At 27.7% G+C, this 19,980-nt stretch overlaps 3 protein-coding genes across 7 annotated transcripts in view; 2 read left to right on the top strand and 1 right to left on the bottom strand.

The window, feature by feature from the left end:
- Positions 1-8,889, top strand: part of LOC100158875 (protein KBP homolog) — a 10,741-nt gene extending 1,852 nt beyond the window's left edge. The window contains 7 exon segments of the mRNA XM_016806136.2: positions 868-1,694; positions 3,129-3,250; positions 3,397-3,634; positions 4,699-4,774; positions 4,777-4,955; positions 5,052-5,202; positions 6,892-8,889. Of these exon segments, the coding sequence (XP_016661625.1) occupies positions 892-1,694; positions 3,129-3,250; positions 3,397-3,634; positions 4,699-4,774; positions 4,777-4,955; positions 5,052-5,202; positions 6,892-7,038 (1,716 nt within the window). The 5' untranslated portion in view covers positions 868-891 and the 3' untranslated portion in view covers positions 7,039-8,889.
- A 2,957-nt stretch (positions 8,890-11,846) lies between these two features.
- LOC100166385 (TM2 domain-containing protein 1-like) lies at positions 11,847-13,344 on the bottom strand. Of its 4 annotated transcripts, none has more exons than XM_008186926.3 (4): positions 13,208-13,344; positions 12,884-13,138; positions 12,722-12,803; positions 11,847-12,662 (listed from the first exon to the last, which is right to left on the bottom strand). In XM_008186926.3, the coding sequence occupies exons 2-4, from the start codon at positions 13,089-13,091 to the stop codon at positions 12,353-12,355; spliced, it is 600 nt and encodes a 199-aa protein (XP_008185148.1). In that variant the 5' UTR covers positions 13,092-13,138; positions 13,208-13,344; the 3' UTR covers positions 11,847-12,352.
- A 180-nt stretch (positions 13,345-13,524) lies between these two features.
- LOC100575827 lies at positions 13,525-15,077 on the top strand. Of its 2 annotated transcripts, XM_008186930.2 has the most exons (5): positions 13,525-13,686; positions 13,754-13,981; positions 14,041-14,128; positions 14,206-14,436; positions 14,672-15,077. In XM_008186930.2, exons 2-5 carry the CDS (start codon positions 13,770-13,772, stop codon positions 14,795-14,797), a joined length of 657 nt encoding a protein of 218 aa, XP_008185152.1. In that variant the 5' UTR covers positions 13,525-13,686; positions 13,754-13,769; the 3' UTR covers positions 14,798-15,077. The 2 variants fall into 2 exon arrangements, with proteins under 2 accessions (XP_008185152.1, XP_029343143.1); XM_029487283.1 differs by having other exon boundaries at positions 13,526-13,981.
- The last annotated feature ends 4,903 nt before the right edge of the window (positions 15,078-19,980 follow it).

The raw sequence follows: 19,980 nt of genomic DNA, 5'->3' as shown, positions 1-19,980 counted from the left end.
TTGCTATGTTACGCGTTTGTAAGACGGAGACAACAAATGCGGGTGTAGCGTCCTCTTAACGAGCAACGGAGTGCACGGGGTCAGCTAGTAATCTATATATTTTTGTTTTTTAGTTATTTGTACTATTATTAAATATTATTTTTACAATATATTTAGGTATACCTACTTGATATAGTTGATACTTACCGAATAAAATGTAACGCTTGATACGATTTCTCAAATATGTATCAATTGTTTGGGTGTGGTGGGGTGGAGTGGAGAGAAATACAGGGACGCCACGCCTACTAATTGTGTCATATTGTACTCGATTTCGATACTGGTGTTGGATGCTATAAAGTCGGACTGTATCAAAACACTTATGAGTTATGACGTACAAATTATTAATTAATTAATAAATCATAGGCGATTACGAATGTAACACGACTAACACGCAATAATTGCATATTTGCCACTATTCTGGTGTGTTGTGTGCAAATAGAATAACTTCATCGTATTGTATCCCTAAAGAAAATTTCGTTTTTTACCAGATTGTCCTAATTGCACGACATTTCTAAGAGGTTATTAACAGGCAATTTGAAAAATTATTAAATTAAAATAATAATAATTCTATTTCATACTCCAGATATCTGGAGGAGCAATTTTATATACCGGAAAAATTAAATATTTGCAGTATTATGTTGCGATGATTTATACTTATGGGTTTAATTACAGTCGAAAACTAGACTATTTAGTGTAAACAAAATTTAATTTGAAATTGTTTTTAGTTTTGCCTTATAGTTATTGTAGCCTGTGTATGTCGAAGTTTGATTAAATATTTTGAATTTTTTGTTTTTAGAATTTAAAATAATTGTTTTCAAATTTTATTAGAAAGGAAGTTTTTGCTGTGACAAAATGGATAGTGCAGAACCTCTTCGTTACCGTAATACATCTAATCACGCCGAGTTATTTGGTCTTTCGAATTTAAATCTCCAGCCGTACGAATCCAACGCAAATGCTAAAGAAAACATGGAAGAAATGTATCACACGCTTGTGTTGAAGGTCAATTCACTTAACGGCGGACCTGAAGAAAAAAATTTAAATTCAAAACTGGCGGCCGCATGCTATCAGTTAGGACGAATATACTACGACATTGGAGAAAATCCCGCAATGGCCGAGTCTATGTTTATCAAGGCCAAAAACACTGTTGAAGGTCATGAATCAGAAGGTGACAACATATTGAGCGTCATCAACTCCCTTAATATGCTGGCATACATTAAGGAAAAGGATGACGAAAATCACGAGGAAGCTTTAAAATTCTTACTGGAAGCAGATAATGTATACCAAAAGTACAACGAGGAGAGGTCGGGACCGGCCACGATCCCCTCTAAGCTGCTGCCGAATTGTCCGAGAAAACGCATGATCACGAGTAAGAATCCTCTGATAAGTGCACGACTGTTTTCACTGTTCTATATCATTGAGGTGTACAAGAGCCTAGGCCTGATCACCGAATCGCTTATCTCTACACATTTTACACTCAAGCTTCAACTGGAAAACAATCTGTACTTGCAAAGCCCTCTGGATTGGGCCCTGTCTTCTGCCCTAGTTGCGAATTTGCTTGTCGAACAGAACGCCTACCAACAGGCCAGGCATCATTTAGCGGCAGCATCTACGTTCATGGAAAAAATTATACCTAGCAAATTCATCAATCTATTCAAGTGCGTATTCCTATTACCATTGGCTATTTAAATATGCACTCAATCCTTACTACAATAGACTGATTATCAAAATTCAATAAACTTCAACAGGCATTAATACTTAATGTTTAAATATTTAAATATTTACCATTGGTAATATACTAATATACACAGGTATCTGGTAAATTGGACTGTAATTTAAAATTTAAATACCTATAGGTATCTATAATATATTTTTACAAACCTCCACTACGCCTATAATTGCATTAATAATTTCTGATTTTAAAATTTAGGAAACTTAAATTAATTAATTATACAGTACGCAGTTTGAACAAATAATTGAATGAAATTATAAGAATCTTCGTACAATTATGAATTGTATGTATGTATTAAATTTATTGTTAAAAGATAAAATAATTATATTAATTATTTGAAAAAAATATATACCTACTTATAATTTATATAGATTAGAAGTATGATTACCTGGGGTGCGGGGGGCATGATACATTTTTAATAGTTAGGTATAGATTTATAACCTATATACTCGTATTATATATACTTGTGTTAACTAAATACAGACTATACATACATGCCCTACTCTGTGTTAAAATAAGTGTATATAAAGATAACTAATGATAAGGGAAAAATGTTTAGGTACGTTTTGTTACTAAAATAAGGTATGTAAAATTAATTAATAAATATCAACTACCAGGCAATTTTTTACAATTTTAGTATAATCTTAAGTCGGTTCCAGTCGGTCATTTTCTGTCATTGTCTTACACACCCGTAGTATAGGATTATAGACGTATTCTATTGACAACGTACTAATTAATTTAGTGAAGCGATAAGAATTCTGAAAACAAATTTGAATTCAGCATAAAGTCTACAATGGAATGTTCAGGCCACTTTTTGGAATATCAGTCTCTAACTTAAACTGTTTAAATCAATTTTTTTTAAAGTTAGGGTCTGACATTCCTAGACATTCAATTTTTCAGAATTCCTATTCCTATTTCCTATTCTCTTGATTGATCGGTACGTTGTTAATATAGAACATATCTTTAATCCTATGCTACGCGTGTGTTAGACAAATTAAGAAAATTACCGACTAGAACCGCCTTTATGTAATAAGTCAATTAATGAATTTTATATTAAATAACAAAATCCAAACGTTTTTCAAATTGATGCTTTTTCCAAAGCGGTAAATTATTAGATCAATGTTTATGTAAATTTCCCTATGAAAAATTGAAAAATACTATGTCTGGGGGAGGGGGGGCTATATACTACATATACCTTGGCGGCTAGGCCTCCCTGGAACCGTCCCTGTGAACTACCAATATAGTATAGATACTTTTATTTGTGTAATTCCTGAAACGAATGCACTCAAAATACCTTACAGTTGAGGAGCCTAGGTGGATCATGATTGTACTATAATTATATTTAAAAAAAATGTTTCAGTTCAGAAACGTACAAACAATACTCAGCAGACATTGCGCGTTGTTGGGCCAGATACGGACTGAGATTACTGAAGAAATCCAAGTCCAGATTGTTGAAGCAGAAGACGCATAGACAACCGCTTGGTATGTATTATGTATGTATTATAATCATGCAGGCTTATGAGAAGTGAGGACAATATGTATTATTTTATAATAGGAATAAATAATAATTTTATATTTTGATCATAAATCATGTATTAATGTACTTTACGTGTCGACCGTTTTCGCAGAGATCTTTAATAATTTATTATTCAAGAATTTCACCATGTGGAACGAAGAACGCGTGACACGGTACTATGTGAATAATTACGAGGACGCGCAAACGTTAGCTAACCACACATTGGTAAACCTTACTGCTACGAAAAAGTATTATTCGTTTGAAAAGACGGCCATTTACCACACGGATCTATGCATGGACACATGTGTCGTGTACAAACTATTGTCCAATTTTCAAGACAACCCAGACAAGTATAATAATAATTATATCAATATCACTCGTCGACCGTCGTACCTACCTAATATAATATTATGCAGTGTTGAGTAATGATATAACATAAATTACAAATTACTAGGTATAATGAAATTACTTTTTAATTACATTTTATTTAAATTAACGCAATCGCAACGAAATTACTTTTGAAAATCGATTTCTATGGAGTAACGCGTTTTTTTCACGTTAAGTTATAAATGTATAGAGGTAGTTATTTATTTATTCTATATAGGTAGTATATATATGTATATATCTTTGAGAAAACCTAGGGACTAGAATATTCGATAACAATTTTTAAAATCCATTAAATTTATTTTCTATTCTGAAAGTCTTAGATATTAATCGACAATATAAATTATTATTTAAAATACCAGGATTTAGTGTTAGCGGAAAATAAAAGAATTCAGATTTAAAAATAAAATTTAATTCAAAAGAGTTATGATTCATGAGTAAACTTGCTATTCTAAAATAATAATCAATAATATTATTTTGACATTTATTACTGACATATACCTACCTCAATGTTATAACTTATAACTGTTTACGCCTCACCAAACACCAAACATATAATAACTATAAATGTATATACGTCTTTATAAATTTTGTTTTTGACTTTTTGTAAAACATTAACATAAACAATGTACAACATCAATATTTTAGTATTGTACCAATATAATAACAATTTATATAGGTAGGCATAACGTATAAGTGTATAACATTATAATATTACTTGATACTTATTCGTTATAGCTGCTATTATTAGTCATTATTGACTGATTTTGTAATTCATTTTTTAAAAAAAAAACATCATAACACCCTACCTACTTATGTAACGTGATCAAAGTAATGTTGGAGTGTTGGACAGCGGGAATATAAAAATATTTAATGTATTGAGTAACGTAATTTTATTATCTTATATTTTCTTTTCAAAAGTAATTTACCCAACACTTCGGTATATGTATATTTGATTTGTATGGTTCATACGAAAAGGCGCGCACTGGTTTTTCTGATGTCATATTCGTATATATATATGATTATATAGGATGGGAAAGCTTTTACAAAAAAAGGAATCGTGGACTTGGAGTTGGTGGCCAATAGACTCAACGAGGAAAATTGCATGAACATCTGCAGACGCATTTGGTACGAATTAGGAACAGTGTATAGCGATATGATGGATATCAAGTACGAGCGACAAGTCAGGAATAAGCTGGTGCTTACGGACGTCGCGATTAAGAAGATCAATCGTTACGCGACGTCTGCCATCAAATATTATTTGAGATTTGTCGAATCGTTTTACGTGTATGTGTACATTTTGGTTTTGCTATTTTGTATTTAATATTTACATTTTATACTTAAATCATAGTTAAATACAAAAGAAATTAACATTGATTTTAGGCAAAGAAAGTTACCAGAATATGTGAGCGATACATTTGTGAAACCAGTGTTGTTAGCTCATATGCACATGGCTAGATGCAATAACAAAAGGATTGTCAATCAAAAGAACGTTAAATTGGAGATTTTGTTTCAGTGTAAACAATACTACCAGGTATTCGAATTTTATTATTTATGCCACATTGTTTTTAATTAGGAATTTTAGATATTATGTAATATACTAACACAAGCGTTTTCAATTTCAAAGAAATTTAGAAATGTTGTTGTTTCGAGTGGTTTCGACTTCTCAGCAGTCCTGTAAAGTATTTAAGTAAAAGTATTTGAGTAAAAGTATTCAAATACTTTTTTAAGTATTGAATAACTTTTTAAATACTTTCAGCATGAAGTATTTTGAATGGTATTTTAAATACTTTTTGGTATTGAATACTTTGGTTTTTTATTTCGAACATTTTATTTTTATTCGAAATAATTGGTTGAAAAAATATTATTGTCAACTACAATAATATTTAATAGTTTTATTTAATATTCTGTATTTCTGTGTTAGCCGAAGCCCAAAGGTTTGTGAAAACCAGATTTCTAAAAAAAGTTATTGAATATTGAATAACAATATTCCCTTTAAAACTATTAGGTAACTATTAGATTACCTACTACCTAGGTATGTGTTTATATTACGATAATTAGAAACCCACTTTAAAAAACAAAAGTATTTGAAAACTATTCCAAAGTTGATTATATATAAGTATATATATAGTATTCCTAATTTTTCAAAGTATTTATTTGAGTAGTATCTTAAATACTTAAAAAAATTTTATTTTATTTTATTAAAATATGTGTTTGAGTATTTACTCAAGTACTTTTTAAAAGTATTCTTTACAGGACTGTTTCTCAGATATTTTTCCCTACTCAAATATAAAAAGTTTATCATTATGTGAAACAATATACCTACCTACTGTCTATAAAATAATTTCAAATGTAAACAATATAAAAATAATGAAGAGAAAGGTATAACGTTTAAAAAAATATTAATAATATTCACTTTTGGAATACGTATACGTATAGATTTATATTTTATTTAATTCAAATTTAGAAATTTTCAATAAAAATCATGAGTATACCACTGAATTATGGCACAGACAGATAGGTATAGTACTCGAGACCACTTGTAAGCTGCTTTGAAAATATTTTTCTTAATATATGTTGGTTAAAATCAAACCCCATAAGAAGCTAACCCAGTGGTTGTTAGGGGCATTGGGTGACAGCTGCAGCTGCACACTCGTATAGACCATCTGCAACTGACCCTAAGTTGTTTTTTCTCAATATTATGTATTTATATGTCACCTACTCCCATTCTAACAAAACTTATCACAGCTAGTAACTACATAAAACTGTTTTTATTTGAATAAAATATAGATACCTGTAGGTATATATGTACAGTAATATTATAATCATTTAGAAATTTTACAAATTATCTAATACAAAGGCTTTTTTTGACTCTTCAAAATAAATAATAGTGACATACCTACCTATAGTTTTTTTTTTTTGAAACTATATAGAAATATAATTATTATTATAAAACATATACTGTGTAATATAAATATAATACCGCTATATTATGTTTGGAAGCTTATTTAAATATTTTCATTCAACGGTTAGCAATAAAAGAACCTATTTTAAGGCACTCACTTTTAATTTTTACTTAACAATAGCTATTGTTATGTTGTAGGTAATAAAAATAAATAAACAGGTGGCTTGTTATAATAATTTATCTATATTAACCAGTAGTTAGCCAGAACCACCCATAGCGTCACAACTATACTAACCAGTTACCTGTGTCTCATTATAGACTGTTGTGGATTACTGCCAGAGAGATCCTAGAGTGGAAGGTATGATGCCGATCGAGATGACAACTTGCAAAGGACTATTGCAGTCGATGCCATCAAGGGTAGATCAACTGCTCAAGACCAAAGGCCCAGTAAAATATTACGTATAATATTCTAAACCAAATAACAAATCAAGTGACTATAATAGTAAGATCTTTAATTTATATAACATATAAATGCCATTTCCCTACTCTCAAACAGTCAATATTATGTATTTTTTTAATTTTTTAATTTATATTATTTTATATATTTGAATATTTAGGTTTTCATTTGATACAAATCTAAGTAGATAAGTATTTATTAAAATATTGCAAAGATTGAGAAATTATTTAACCTTCTAATAAACAATAAACTCAACACATTATAATAATACTCATGATCAATTTTTGCCATTTTGAAAATGTTTATTGTTTGGTTTATTGCTGTTAAATATAGTCCATGGCGTAGCATTAAAATCGGGCTCAGGATTGACATTTTCAGAGGTTCCCTGTTATAAGGATAGCCATATACCTTTATGGTGGGTGCTGTGAGATTTAAAGGTTATTATAAGGTATATGTTGATATCGGTAATAGATGGGTAGGTACTTTGTCTCTTATAAAAATCTGCATCTTAATCCTTGTAATATACCAGCATTTAGTTTTGATCTGAGAGATGAAAGATTTAAAAGTTAAACCGACAAACTTTAATTGCTGTTATTTATCTTTTAAAGACTAATTTATTTGTATTTTAAAAGACTGTTAACACGATACATATATCACAATTCACAATACGTAGGTAAGTATCTACAAATATTGCTGCACCCTCCAAGCTCCAATTGCTCAATAGTTACGCCATGTTGACACAACTCCTATCTACTGTTTTGTATTAATTATTGCGTACAATTTTTATGTGTGTTAATTGTGTATTGTACTAAATATATGGTTTATATTATATCCTTAATAAAATATGCTAGTAGGTATTATGCTGTTGAAAAAACTTAGCCAATTTATATAGGCTAAAGTATTCTGAAATTGATTGTACTATTTAATTATTAATTTTAACATTTTATTTATTTGTACCTACGAATAATGAATAATTTATGTACCTACCTCCTTTAAATGTTAGTATTAGCATAGAAAATTTACTTACATAGTGACACAAAGTGTGTTAGTAGTTATAATACCTACTAAATTATTAATTATAACAATAATTACCTACTGAGTTTTATAACTTCAATTTGATATTCTAAGTATTTATTGTCATGTTATGAGTATGACTTATGATTTCATGAACTTTTTATATCTTTATTGTATTGTTACAAAGAACTATTATATAGACTACCATTAATGAAAAAACTATAAAACCTATATTTATTAAATAATTTAGCTATTTAGTTAGGTACCTACTGATGAAATATCTTATAATATTAAAATATACTATATTAATATAAGCTTTAGTATTGTACTATATACTAAAGCATAAAATATAAAATGGAAACCTTATAACCCATCATAATTTACAATGTATCGTTAATAATGATTAAATGTACCTAATTAATAGTTAATATTTATCTGATAAATTATATAACCTTTTATATTATAATGTACCTAACCTATTGGATAGTATAACCATTACTTATATCTCTTTGAAATTGTATGTAATGCAGATCAATTTTTACTGTTGCTTTACAGTAAATTCTTATTATGTTGAACGTCGATATTTCAAATTTTTTGTAATCTAGAATTCAATTGAAATCTTCTTAAAAAAATTACCATTATAATAAAACTCAATATCTTGAACTTTTTTCTGTTCTCTTTGGGTTACGACATAACAAGAGTTTACTGTATATTATAATTTGTGGTTTGTAGTAACTAATAAAGTAATAAGTAAAGTATAATACCTAATCAATAGTTTAGTACAGCCTTGATGTTTACCTATAATTTAATTGGAGAATTAAATAAAACATGTTTTTAACATCATATTTATCTTGTTTTTTATGAGCACACATTTTAGATTTTTTGTTACTTTTTACACATATTATTATAAGTTATAATATTAACATGTATAAATAAGGATAGAATTTTAATATTAAATATATATTAATATTGAAATATTACTTATGGCTGTGGTGGTGACAGGTGACTGTCAGTTATGGCAGGTCTTTACAAATAATTTTTATTTTTTAAATAGCTACTTAGAATCTAAGAAACTGACTTTTGTAAATTTTTGCATGAGTTGATTATATAAATTTATTATACATTAATGGTAAAATATCTTATTGTTATGTATTGATAAATGTATAAGGTATTTTTATGTACTTTTCTGGTACTCACTATAACATTTTTAATTCTGTTATCTTTTTTTCAAAAAAATTTAAAAGTTTAAAAAGGGATATGTATCATGCGATTCTGCAACATAAATTCTTCCTAGTTTAATATTTGTCCTAACTAATGTAATGTGCCATATGAAAGAAAAAAAAAATTTAATGTAACTAAATGTAACCTGTACAGCAGTGCCATAGCCAGAAATTTTTTTTTTTTTTTTTTGGGGGGGGGGGGGCTCTTAATTTTTTTTAATAACAATTTCTCCGCTTTTTGTGTGTTATGTTGGAAGCAATTTTGTTTTTTTAGTAATTCAAAATTAAAAGTGAATTTTGAAAAAAAAAAAAATTACTCCGGTACTATATAATACTAATTTAACAATACTACAGATCATAGATCCATTTCCTACATAATCTAGAAAAGAGATTAATGAATTCAAATATATGTTTTCAAAATTAAAATAGCCAAAAGGACTTTTGGTACTGTGTGAATTTGTCTTCCACTTTTTGGGAGTTTTGTGGCACACGTAAGTTGAACATTTTTTATTACAAAATATAGTGACGTGACTGCGCGCATGTACTTTACTGGGGTTCAAGAATCTTAGCCGTTGTTTATCTTAAACTACATAAAGCGTTCGGGGAACTCGCACACACTAATGATCAGTCACTACACACATAGATATAGTATTAACGATGGATGTACAATATTTCCTAAATCCGACCCCTTCAAAATGGTTCACTTCGATAGTCTTAACTTTTAATTTTTATCTTATCAAACATTTAATATAATATAAAACAAGCTAAAAAAAATTTCGGGGGGGGGGCACGTGCCCCCAGTACCACCCCCTGGCTATGGCACTGCTATACAGTAATAATGACGTTTTTAACATAAATATATTTTTGGGCTGGGTACAGACATTATTATTTTCCAACTTATTTTATTTAACGCTTTGTGTATCACCATAGAAACTAATAAAATGTAAAAATTACCTAGTTTCCACTAGGTATATAATATACAATTAATGGTTACTTATTAATACATATCATAGACTCCTACATTTTCTTTAAAGTGGAAAATATTGAGTAGTGTGCTACAATATCGTCATTTAGTTAGGCTTTTTTTTAAGTTTCTAATTACCAAATTATTATATTGAAAAAGTAATGACACCACATTAACATAACCAAAAGTCAATCCCAAATCTAAATCAAAATTCTAATAAGTAGTTTCTAAGTTATTAAAAAATTTTACTAAGGATAATAATTCTCAAATATGGTTTTACAAAATATATTAAGGTATATGTAATATTAGATGTAGTATACATCATGAAAAATTAGATAGGTATCATCACAGTATTCTGATACGCATCTACCGCTCTTTACTTCGTGGGGGAGGGGCTAAGTATACAAATACAATGTGTTTTTTATTTACACTTTTTATTTTTTTTTATTAATCTTCATAAAATTCTAAGGTCAACACGGTGAATGGGGGGGGGGGGCTATAGCCCCCTTAGCTACACCACTGATCATATACATACATATATAAAAGAATAAAATCAACCAATGAGTAGTGGAGAACTACAACATGGACTGGAGGTGAAGGAGATGCGCTTACTGCGCAAAACTAGTACAACTATGATGATACCTATCTAATTTGTCATAGTATACATTTTAATATATACCTTTAATTATTTATATTGATAGATCAATAGTAATTACTAAAATTTTCAAATCATCTAAACACCAAAATCTACTTAGCCAATTACCATAGACATATTATCCGAAATTCTCAGCAAAAAAAATACCTTCTGAATAATTAAATGTTAAAAGAAGGGGGGGGGGGGGGGTTCCTATTTGAAAAAAAAAAGTATGTCTTTCCACAGGATCATCCATAAGTGGTTTAAAAATCTCAAGTATTCGCAAGGCTGGGCAAATCAACTATTTTTTTTAACTCGTTAAGTTAAGTTAATTTGGAAAAATGTAAGTTTAGTTTTAAGTTAAAAGTTATTTTTTTTTGTCATATAAAACTTATAATTACACCATTTACACCCGATGTTAAAGATTTACAAATAACATAATATTATAATGTAGGTCTTTATATCTTAAAAAAATGTATTTTGTTGTGAGTACTTATAAATTATGAAATCCAACAAAATAATTAAATTATTTGTATATTTTATTTTTTACCTAAGTCTTCTAAAGTGATGGTAACACTTTTAAATTTTACTTTGTTATTACCAACTATGAACTAAGTATTAATAATCAAATTAATTATAAATGTATATAATTTAACGTGATTATAAAATAAATTAACAAGTTAAGTTAGAAGTTACTTCTTAAAAAAAAGTAACTCGTTAAGTAACTTAACTTCAACTTTTTAGCTCGTTAATGCCCAGCCTTAAGTATTCGAAAATATGATCCTGTGTATTTAAAAATGTAAGCATAAAAATATGGTGAGAATGCTTAGAAAAATCACCCTGTGTAACAAATAAAAATATTAATTTAGGAAATTTCGGAAATTAAATTTTTTTAAATATATAATATTTTAGAATTTAGTTGCTATATTATTAATTATTGTACCTATGTATAAAATGGGCATGAGGTCAACTGTCTAAAGATCACATGTTCAAAAATATATTTTATTATTCATTAAAAAAAATCATTTACTATAGGTAATTATAAAAGATATAGATACAGTTCAACAAAAAAATATAATATACTAATATTTCAAACACAAATAAATCAGATTATAGTAGATTCTTAGTTGAATACATTGTAGGCAAGAAATCTATTTTTGCCTAATTTGTTTGAATTCATACTTCCAATATTTTTTACTTTTATAAATATTTTGTTGTATTGAATTTCTTATTTAAAGAAAAAAAAACTTGAAACAAGAAATTGTATGATGTATAACAATTGGATCCACAACTATTTTTAATATATTATATAGGTAGATATAAAAAAATTATTTTTTTTTATGGTAGTACCTACCTATTTGGAATTAATAAATAAGGTATCAAATAATATAATTTTTTTAACAAAATAATTGATACATCACAATATAACTTTAATGGTAATAATAGTAAGTAATCTTAATCTAGATATTTAAAGTAATTTTTTCAACACTTTATAGTTCATTATGATCAACAAACCAATCATCTTGTGGTTGTCTGTAAGTTTCATTGTCCATGAGTATAAAGTTAATGCCAGGACCATAATAAGGAATGATATAATGTGATCCATCAGCCGGACGAACAATTTGTGTTGCAATAAGTACTACGTCGACCAGCTGGCCAATGAACATAAACCCAAGTGTGCATAATTTCAGTAGACCAATTGCCGGGTAACCTAGATAGAAACGGTCCACACCAAACATGCCCAGAAAAATGGACAATAACAGTGTTGTGTCATAATGGTAACCATTGCTAGAATACAAACTATAGTAAGGTATTTTAGGTAAAATGATTAGTTGAGACACAGAACAATATAAACTCACGTCCATTTACATGGAAATTCTTTCCAAAATGTCGAGTTTTTGGTTTCCAAACACACAATACCGTCGCTTGCTTTACACCGAACTTAAACAAAAATGTATAATTATATTATTTAATTTTATGACAATATTAAGAAATATCAAATGTATTGAGTTATTCAAAACCTTGAGCAACATTGTCTTTGGTGCACCCGCGTAACTGCTGTGTCTCTGGGTCGATGAATTCGTACCCATCATCGGGGCACATGAACTGGCCCATTCGTAGATGTTTACATTCTGTTTCATAGATGGTCGTTTTTCCCATAGATGGCTGTGCTAAATGTACACAGGACGTCAGTAGGACAGCGATCAGTATTAGCCAAGCCAAGTTCATGGCATTATTGATCGTGTTACCAGTTTTGGAGAAAATAATACTCTCAACTATTAATAAAAGTGCTCAGTTATTATAATTTCTATATCTAAATAATTTTAATTCCCAAATATATTCACAATTATTTACTATTGTTTTGTCATCATTGCTGTCGATCGTTAACTGTTATTCTGCAATATTGCGATAGGTACTAAAAAATAAAAATTATAAAAATTTAAAAATTAAAAACGTAATATTTTTTTAAAATCTTTGTCGTTTGTTTTTAATTTTGATTTTGCGATATGTCTTGATAACATTTAACAGTGTTACCAACGTCGTTACAGCAAATATGCTATTATAGCCTTTTTATGAAAAAGAAATTTAATTTAATTTTAAACTTTCGATTATTATTCTCATTTTTTACGAAGTTTCATAATTCATATTTTATATTATGTACCAAATATTTTCTAAACTTACAACGATAAAAAAGAAAGAAAATAGAAAATCGACGTTCGTGGGATTATTGTGAGGGATTCTACCAAATAGTTTAAATTTTCTTCATGCTCAAAAATCAATAACTTAACAAGTATACATTTCTGCACAGCTGAGAGCTAAAAGAGTGTGTGAATCTATCCGTCCCTACTCTATTATTCACAACTATAATATATTCATTTGTTCACTGTTAGATTAGGAAACTTCACAATGTTGAGAAAATATTTTAATGGATCACTGTCGAATGATGTGCACGAATCAGTCAGAGATGTCTGGGTGAGAGCATTAGTCGATCGTTACAGTGCACCTGACCGACGGTGTCATGGTCTGAATGATCTGAACGACTGTTTGCAACAATTTGAAACGGCCAGAAGCTTAGTAAAAAATCCAAATGCAGTGATTTTAGCAATAATTTTTCGATAGTAAGTTGGAACACTGAAGTCTTGATTGAAAATATAATACTTTTATAAACTTTTTTTAGTTTTGAATATGACCCTAAGTTAGCCGACTGCAGTGAAGACAATATCAATCATTTTCGAAGGTTCTCTGAAGAATCAAAACTTAATATGGTAAATGTTTACTATATTCAATTAATATGCATGTATTTTTGATTTTTAAAACATAGTGTATTTTATTTTATTTCTAGGATACAGTTTTGTGTGACAATGTTATTTCATTATTAAAAGTTGGTGCAACTAATAGTACAGAAGAACATAAAACTGAAGGGTGCTATGGATGTGAGGATAAACATTACTTCTTGGATGTAGACATGGCCATTCTAGGTATGGGACCGGCTGATTATGAAAAATACACAAACCATGTTCGAGAAGAATATGCTTTCCTTGATGAAGAAACTTATAAAGAATTACGTATAAAGGTAAATTGTAGACACATTCTAATACTGTGTCTTGGTGATCATGGGCGGGCCAAAGGTACAATTGCTCCCCCCTGGTAATTTTTAACTGCACGTACTTATCAGTATTGCTATAACTAATATTAGATTATAATTTACAAGTTATTTTTATCTTGCTCCGGGCGAGATTTTATCATTCGGACGCACTTGGTGGTAATATAATTTTATTTTATGTATAAATATTTTTTTATGTTGACAGGTTCTTGAAAGTTTTCTACAAATTCCTAACATATATGCAACAAAGTTCTACAGAGATAAATATGAATCAGTGGCTAGGAATAATATCCAAAGAGAAATTAATTCCTTAAAATCTGTATCCATGTAAATAATTGATGTGTCTAACACAGGTTTCTATAGTGTAATTATAGACATATAAAACGATATGTTTTATCTGTCTATGAATTTACTAGATTAGCAACTCTAAATAAAACAAAAACAAAAAAATTGAATCTCCTCCACAATGTTTTAAGTTGGAAAAATTGCTTACTATTTATGTAATATACCGAAACACTGATGGAATACATAATGTCATGTCCATGTCCAATTCCCAACCAATGAAATGGTGCAACAAAATTAATTTTATAATACGAGCTGCTTATCTAGTTTAGTATAGAAGTCTGTGGTCTTTAATAGATTGCTTTTATTTTCAATTATAATATATTTTCCTTTTAAAATTTAATGTGCCAGTCAGGGTGTATGTTTAAATTTATTGTTTTCCCTGAATAAAATAATATAAATTATAGAATTTTCATTTCAAATAGGTAGGTAACTATAGTCTAATATAATATACAATATTAATATAATAAAATAATAATTAGTGGTATAGATGTTATTCTATATTAAATATTTTATCATTGTTAGTATTAAAAGTGTATTTTAAATTTCAAGTATTTAGTATGTTTTGGTTACTAGTAAACATTTTAAACAAACCAAGTCATAATTTTTCTTTGGGGCTTATCTAAATTGTTACATTTTTAGAATTTTATAACTAATGAAATTCTGTCTCAAAATTGTATTGATCTAAAATGCTATTTAGTATTTTTTATTTAGTTTTTGAATTCTATGTACTAAATAGTTAATACTTATTATTGTTACCAGTCTTATTATATTGTATAGTTAGCGGGTTATCTACCAAGATATCTAGTATATAACCGTGGTAGGTATAGTGTGTAAAAAATTAAAATTATCGTTAAAATTGAGTACTCACTGGTGTGTCTAACTATTTTTAATTTTTATGTTTATCTAACTTATTGTATTATTTTAAAAATAAATTATATTGTATTATTTTGCTGTTTGATAAAAGCATTCATCCTAAATGTATTGTGTATTTCAAGATTATTTTTAATCTTATACATTAATTTATTATAATTATTAATCATTTTAAAGTTGATATATAAATGTTACAAATTATTTTTAATGTTTTTTTTTGGTGATTCTTTAAATTATTTAATCTATGAGATTATTATCTTTGGTTAAAATAATTTTAATAAAAATATTGTCTGATATATTTTATTATTATTGAATGTATATTATGACTTATGAGTATGAGTGTGAGTAAATTATATGATATATTGTGTTAAAATGTATTAAACCATTTTATTTTAACTTAAGTACTTAACCTACCAAATTCATCTATTTTAATTTATATTTATAAGATTATAACTGTTCAATTCAGAATTATAATAAAAAGAATCTGATTCAGCTTTCAATTTTGAAACTAATATGCTAAATATAGCTGTTACACATTTATACGTTTTATTTATGATAGTTTGCGAAATCCATCATATTGGATACTAAGATAGCGTATAGGAAATGGGAATCTTATAAAATTAAAAATTACGAATAGTTATAATTTGTAGTTAACTCCACAAAATAAATATACTAAAATATAATTAGGTACTATATAATAAGTATTACAATTTAAAAGTACCAAGTTGAAATCTCATTCACAAGGCCACAGGGACACAAAATGAAGAAAATAATACATTTTTGTTATTAACTTGTTATAATTAAAAAGTAATTATAGTTATTCTTTAAAATGTAAGCATTAAGCAATAAGCATATCTAAATTTAGCAATCTATTTTCCTATACAAGTATAAAATAATATTTTTACTTTTTTAATGTCAACATTCATTTTAAATTGCTTATTGCAACTTGCAAAGCAAAATCATTATTTCATTGTAGTACTTTGATACATAATAATTCAATTTTGAACAAGTAGTTTATGAGTTACAATTTATAAGTACCTTAGTACCGAGGTATTTCAAGTTAGAGTGTAGTAAAAGTGTAGTGGTACTAGGGTACCCCGCAAAATTTTGGTTCACTACTCATTCGCTCATCAAAACTTTATAGGTACCTACCTACCTATTGTTTTACTATAACAAGCCGTGGTACAAAATCATTTGATTTTTACAGGGGACAAACCTAGAATTTAACCAGCCGTCACCCATCTACCATAATTAATTATTATGAGTTTATCGCAAAATATTGCATTTACAATACCTATAGTTTAACATTTTTACCAGCCACTAGGTCCACCATATTAATATAAACATACAAGCCTATTTCAGCTCGTTAGACTTCCCCTGCGTACGTCACTTAGTATAGTCGAATAGTACAGGACTACAGTATAATATTATGTACTATCTAATTATGTAAATTAATAATTATAATTTAATATGTTCGACGTTCATATCTAAATTCCATATCAAGACGAGGGGCATTAACACCCATCGTACAACGATTATAACTAAACACATACGGCGTAGGTATGCATAATATATGATGTAGGTATAATATTATTATTTATGAATTGAGTAGGTATCATCATATTATGTATAAATAGGAAACAACAGTATTACTGCAGAATTGAGATAATGTTTAGAGTAATATGGTCAATCACCTATTACTATAACAATAAATTATACATTATGTCTACACGCTATTCTAGGTACCTACGCAGGAAGTTATTTATTCGATTATCGAATCGTTGAAGCTAATTGGTTTTTATTAGTACGGAATATTGTCTTTAGATACTCTGTGTCTACAAATACATATTTTGTATTGCGTACCTATTCATAAATTTAGTAGTTATACAAGAGATATTAATTTATTAATATAATATTGTGAAATACTTAGAAGATAAATATTTTTTTTAAACTCAAATTTAGGCAACTAGCACTGCAAAATACGCCTTTGGATTCTCGGCCTTGGATATCACTTGAATATTTGATTAATGATAATAATTTATTGTACTAGGCATCAAAGGATAATGGTTTTGCAGCCAAGGCTTGATACAAATAAAATTTGATGGTAAATAATAATCGACGACATGCGATAATATATCACATTAAAAGATAAATAATTCGTGATAGAAATATAACTATTTTAGATTCTGAGTGGAACAATGAATGTATTGATTTTATATGGATGTGTGTTTTTTTTATTTATGTCTGTCATCACCCATCACCTTTTAGCCTTTGGGACACTAAAAATGCTTAAATTTTCTTCAACAGCATCTTTCCTCGTAGGAAAGTGAATTTAGTTGGTACTCTTGGGGTCGAAAGTAAATAATGTCCAATAGTTTTCAAAAGTGTCAGGAAAAGCAAACAAATAATTAAGGAAACACTGAGTTTTTTAAGCAAAACCAGCTTTCAGTAAAAAAATTAAATCAAATATAGATGAAATGTTCACTGAATGTTTATATATTAGCAATTCCCATGCACCATAACATCTTTTTGAACTATTTAAACTTTAAAGGCTTAAGAGAATTTCGGGTTTTATTAGTTTTTTTCAACTATTGTTGATACAAGATTTTTCAGTCGGTCTGAAAACTTGAAAATTTAATACAACATTCCTCATAAGTGACATACTGACATAAGCTGATGTTATTGGAAATTAAAAAAAAAAAGTTGAGCGTAAATTCACAACCATTTTTATGAGCGTCTGAATTTAAAATATTGACAACATTCATCAAAATTACGAAAATTGGAAAATATTTCTAGTTAGGAATTTATAAAAAATGTTCTATTTATATTTAAGCTTAAAAAATTTAATACAAGATTCTCCTTAGGTTTTCCTACATTCAACAAAAAAAAAGTTTACTGGAAAGTCGAATAATTTTTTTACGAACTTTTGTAACTACAAACATTGGATATTCAACCGTAAATTAATAAATTGTCAAACAACGATTTTTTCATTTTGTCGTTATTCAAAAACTAATAATCGTAGATAGGTACCTATACCTACCTACTTAAAATTTTCATTAAATGTTTATTTTATCATTTTCTATACATTAAAACATTTTCAAAATATTGCAACTCGTTTTGAGTTATTTCTAGAGATTTTAAATTTGTTAGTGTTTTATTCTATAAATGTCAATACAATTATTGTATTCGCTGGGCCAAAAAACTGGACAGTTGAATACAAGATTCCTCTTAAGTAGCTATATAAATAGCAGTTGAGAAATATTAAAGATCCATATGCATAAGTATTTAAAGTTTTAATTTTGACAAAATGTATCAAAATCTTGAAAAAAAATTTATAAACAGTTATTTTTTACAGAAATTTTAACTTTAAACTTAGACGAAATTACATACTGTTAAAACCAAGAGTAACGATTTTAGTTACCTATTTTGTTGTAATTTAAAAATATTATTTGTGGGTAGGATGCAACTTTTAGAGTATATTATTATATTTTAAACACACAATGACATTTTAAAAATGTAATTTTTTGGCAAAAATGAATTTAACCTTCTGTTGTACTAATGGCTTTTAGTAAAATAAATTGTTTTATTCACAATAATATCATAAAATATACTTATAGTAGTATTATAGGCTAACAGACAGTCTTTACAATGATTTTATATCATTGAATTCAATTTTAACACCATCCATTATAGTTTTACAGAGACCCACTTGTAACCTTCTGTACAGCAGAGAGACACCCACTTGCCCACTTTTTTAAAATTGAAGTGTTACCTATATCAACAATTGTAAAGAGCTTGACATTAATTCGGGTGGTAGGTTAAATGTACTCAATATGGTTAGTTTTACTTCTCGTATCGGTTTGGTTTGAGCCTTAGCCCTTGAGGTAATGTCAACTTATTTCAGAGCTTATAGTATTTCACAATTACGAATATTATAATATAATAATAATAATAATATTTTCTTTATTACGGAAATAAATTCCAATTACAGTTTTTTTTTTTTTTTTCTATAATAATATGTATATAATATTATATTATCTATGTACAATTTCGGTGATTTATATAAAACAATAATAATAATATAAATAATAAGAATAATAATAGTAATAATAATAAAAGTAATAATAAAAGAAGAAATAGGTATTATTTAGTAGGTATTAATATCATACATTATAATATTTAAATTTATAAAATAAAAAACAAGATGAAATAAAAACGAGATATTTATTATGCTTCTATTGAACTATTATAGTAGGTACCTAATTTGTTATGTATTTCTTAAAACATTTGCATAAACAT

This window comes from Acyrthosiphon pisum, chromosome A1, assembly GCF_005508785.2.
Source record: "Acyrthosiphon pisum isolate AL4f chromosome A1, pea_aphid_22Mar2018_4r6ur, whole genome shotgun sequence".
In the NCBI taxonomy this organism is placed as follows: domain Eukaryota; kingdom Metazoa; phylum Arthropoda; class Insecta; order Hemiptera; family Aphididae; genus Acyrthosiphon; species Acyrthosiphon pisum.
Note: the sequence above shows the minus strand (reverse complement) of the source record. Positions and strands in the feature narration are given on the sequence as shown.

Bases quoted from the DNA above. Each gene is read 5' to 3' on its own strand.
- LOC100166385 (XM_008186926.3), bottom strand. From the start codon at position 13,091: ATGAACTTGGCTTGGCTAATACTGATCGCTGTCCTACTGACGTCCTGT. The intron at 12,804-12,883 runs GTTTTGAATAAC...TTTTTGTTTAAG, and splicing joins CAAAGACAATGTTGCTCAAG to TTCGGTGTAAAGCAAGCGAC. The intron at 12,663-12,721 runs GTGAGTTTATAT...ACCTTACTATAG, and splicing joins GAATTTCCATGTAAATGGAC to TTTGTATTCTAGCAATGGTT.
- LOC100575827 (XM_008186930.2), top strand. From the start codon at position 13,770: ATGTTGAGAAAATATTTTAATGGATCACTGTCGAATGATGTGCACGAA. The intron at 14,129-14,205 runs GTAAATGTTTAC...TTTTATTTCTAG, and splicing joins AAGAATCAAAACTTAATATG to GATACAGTTTTGTGTGACAA. The intron at 14,437-14,671 runs GTAAATTGTAGA...TTATGTTGACAG, and splicing joins ATAAAGAATTACGTATAAAG to GTTCTTGAAAGTTTTCTACA.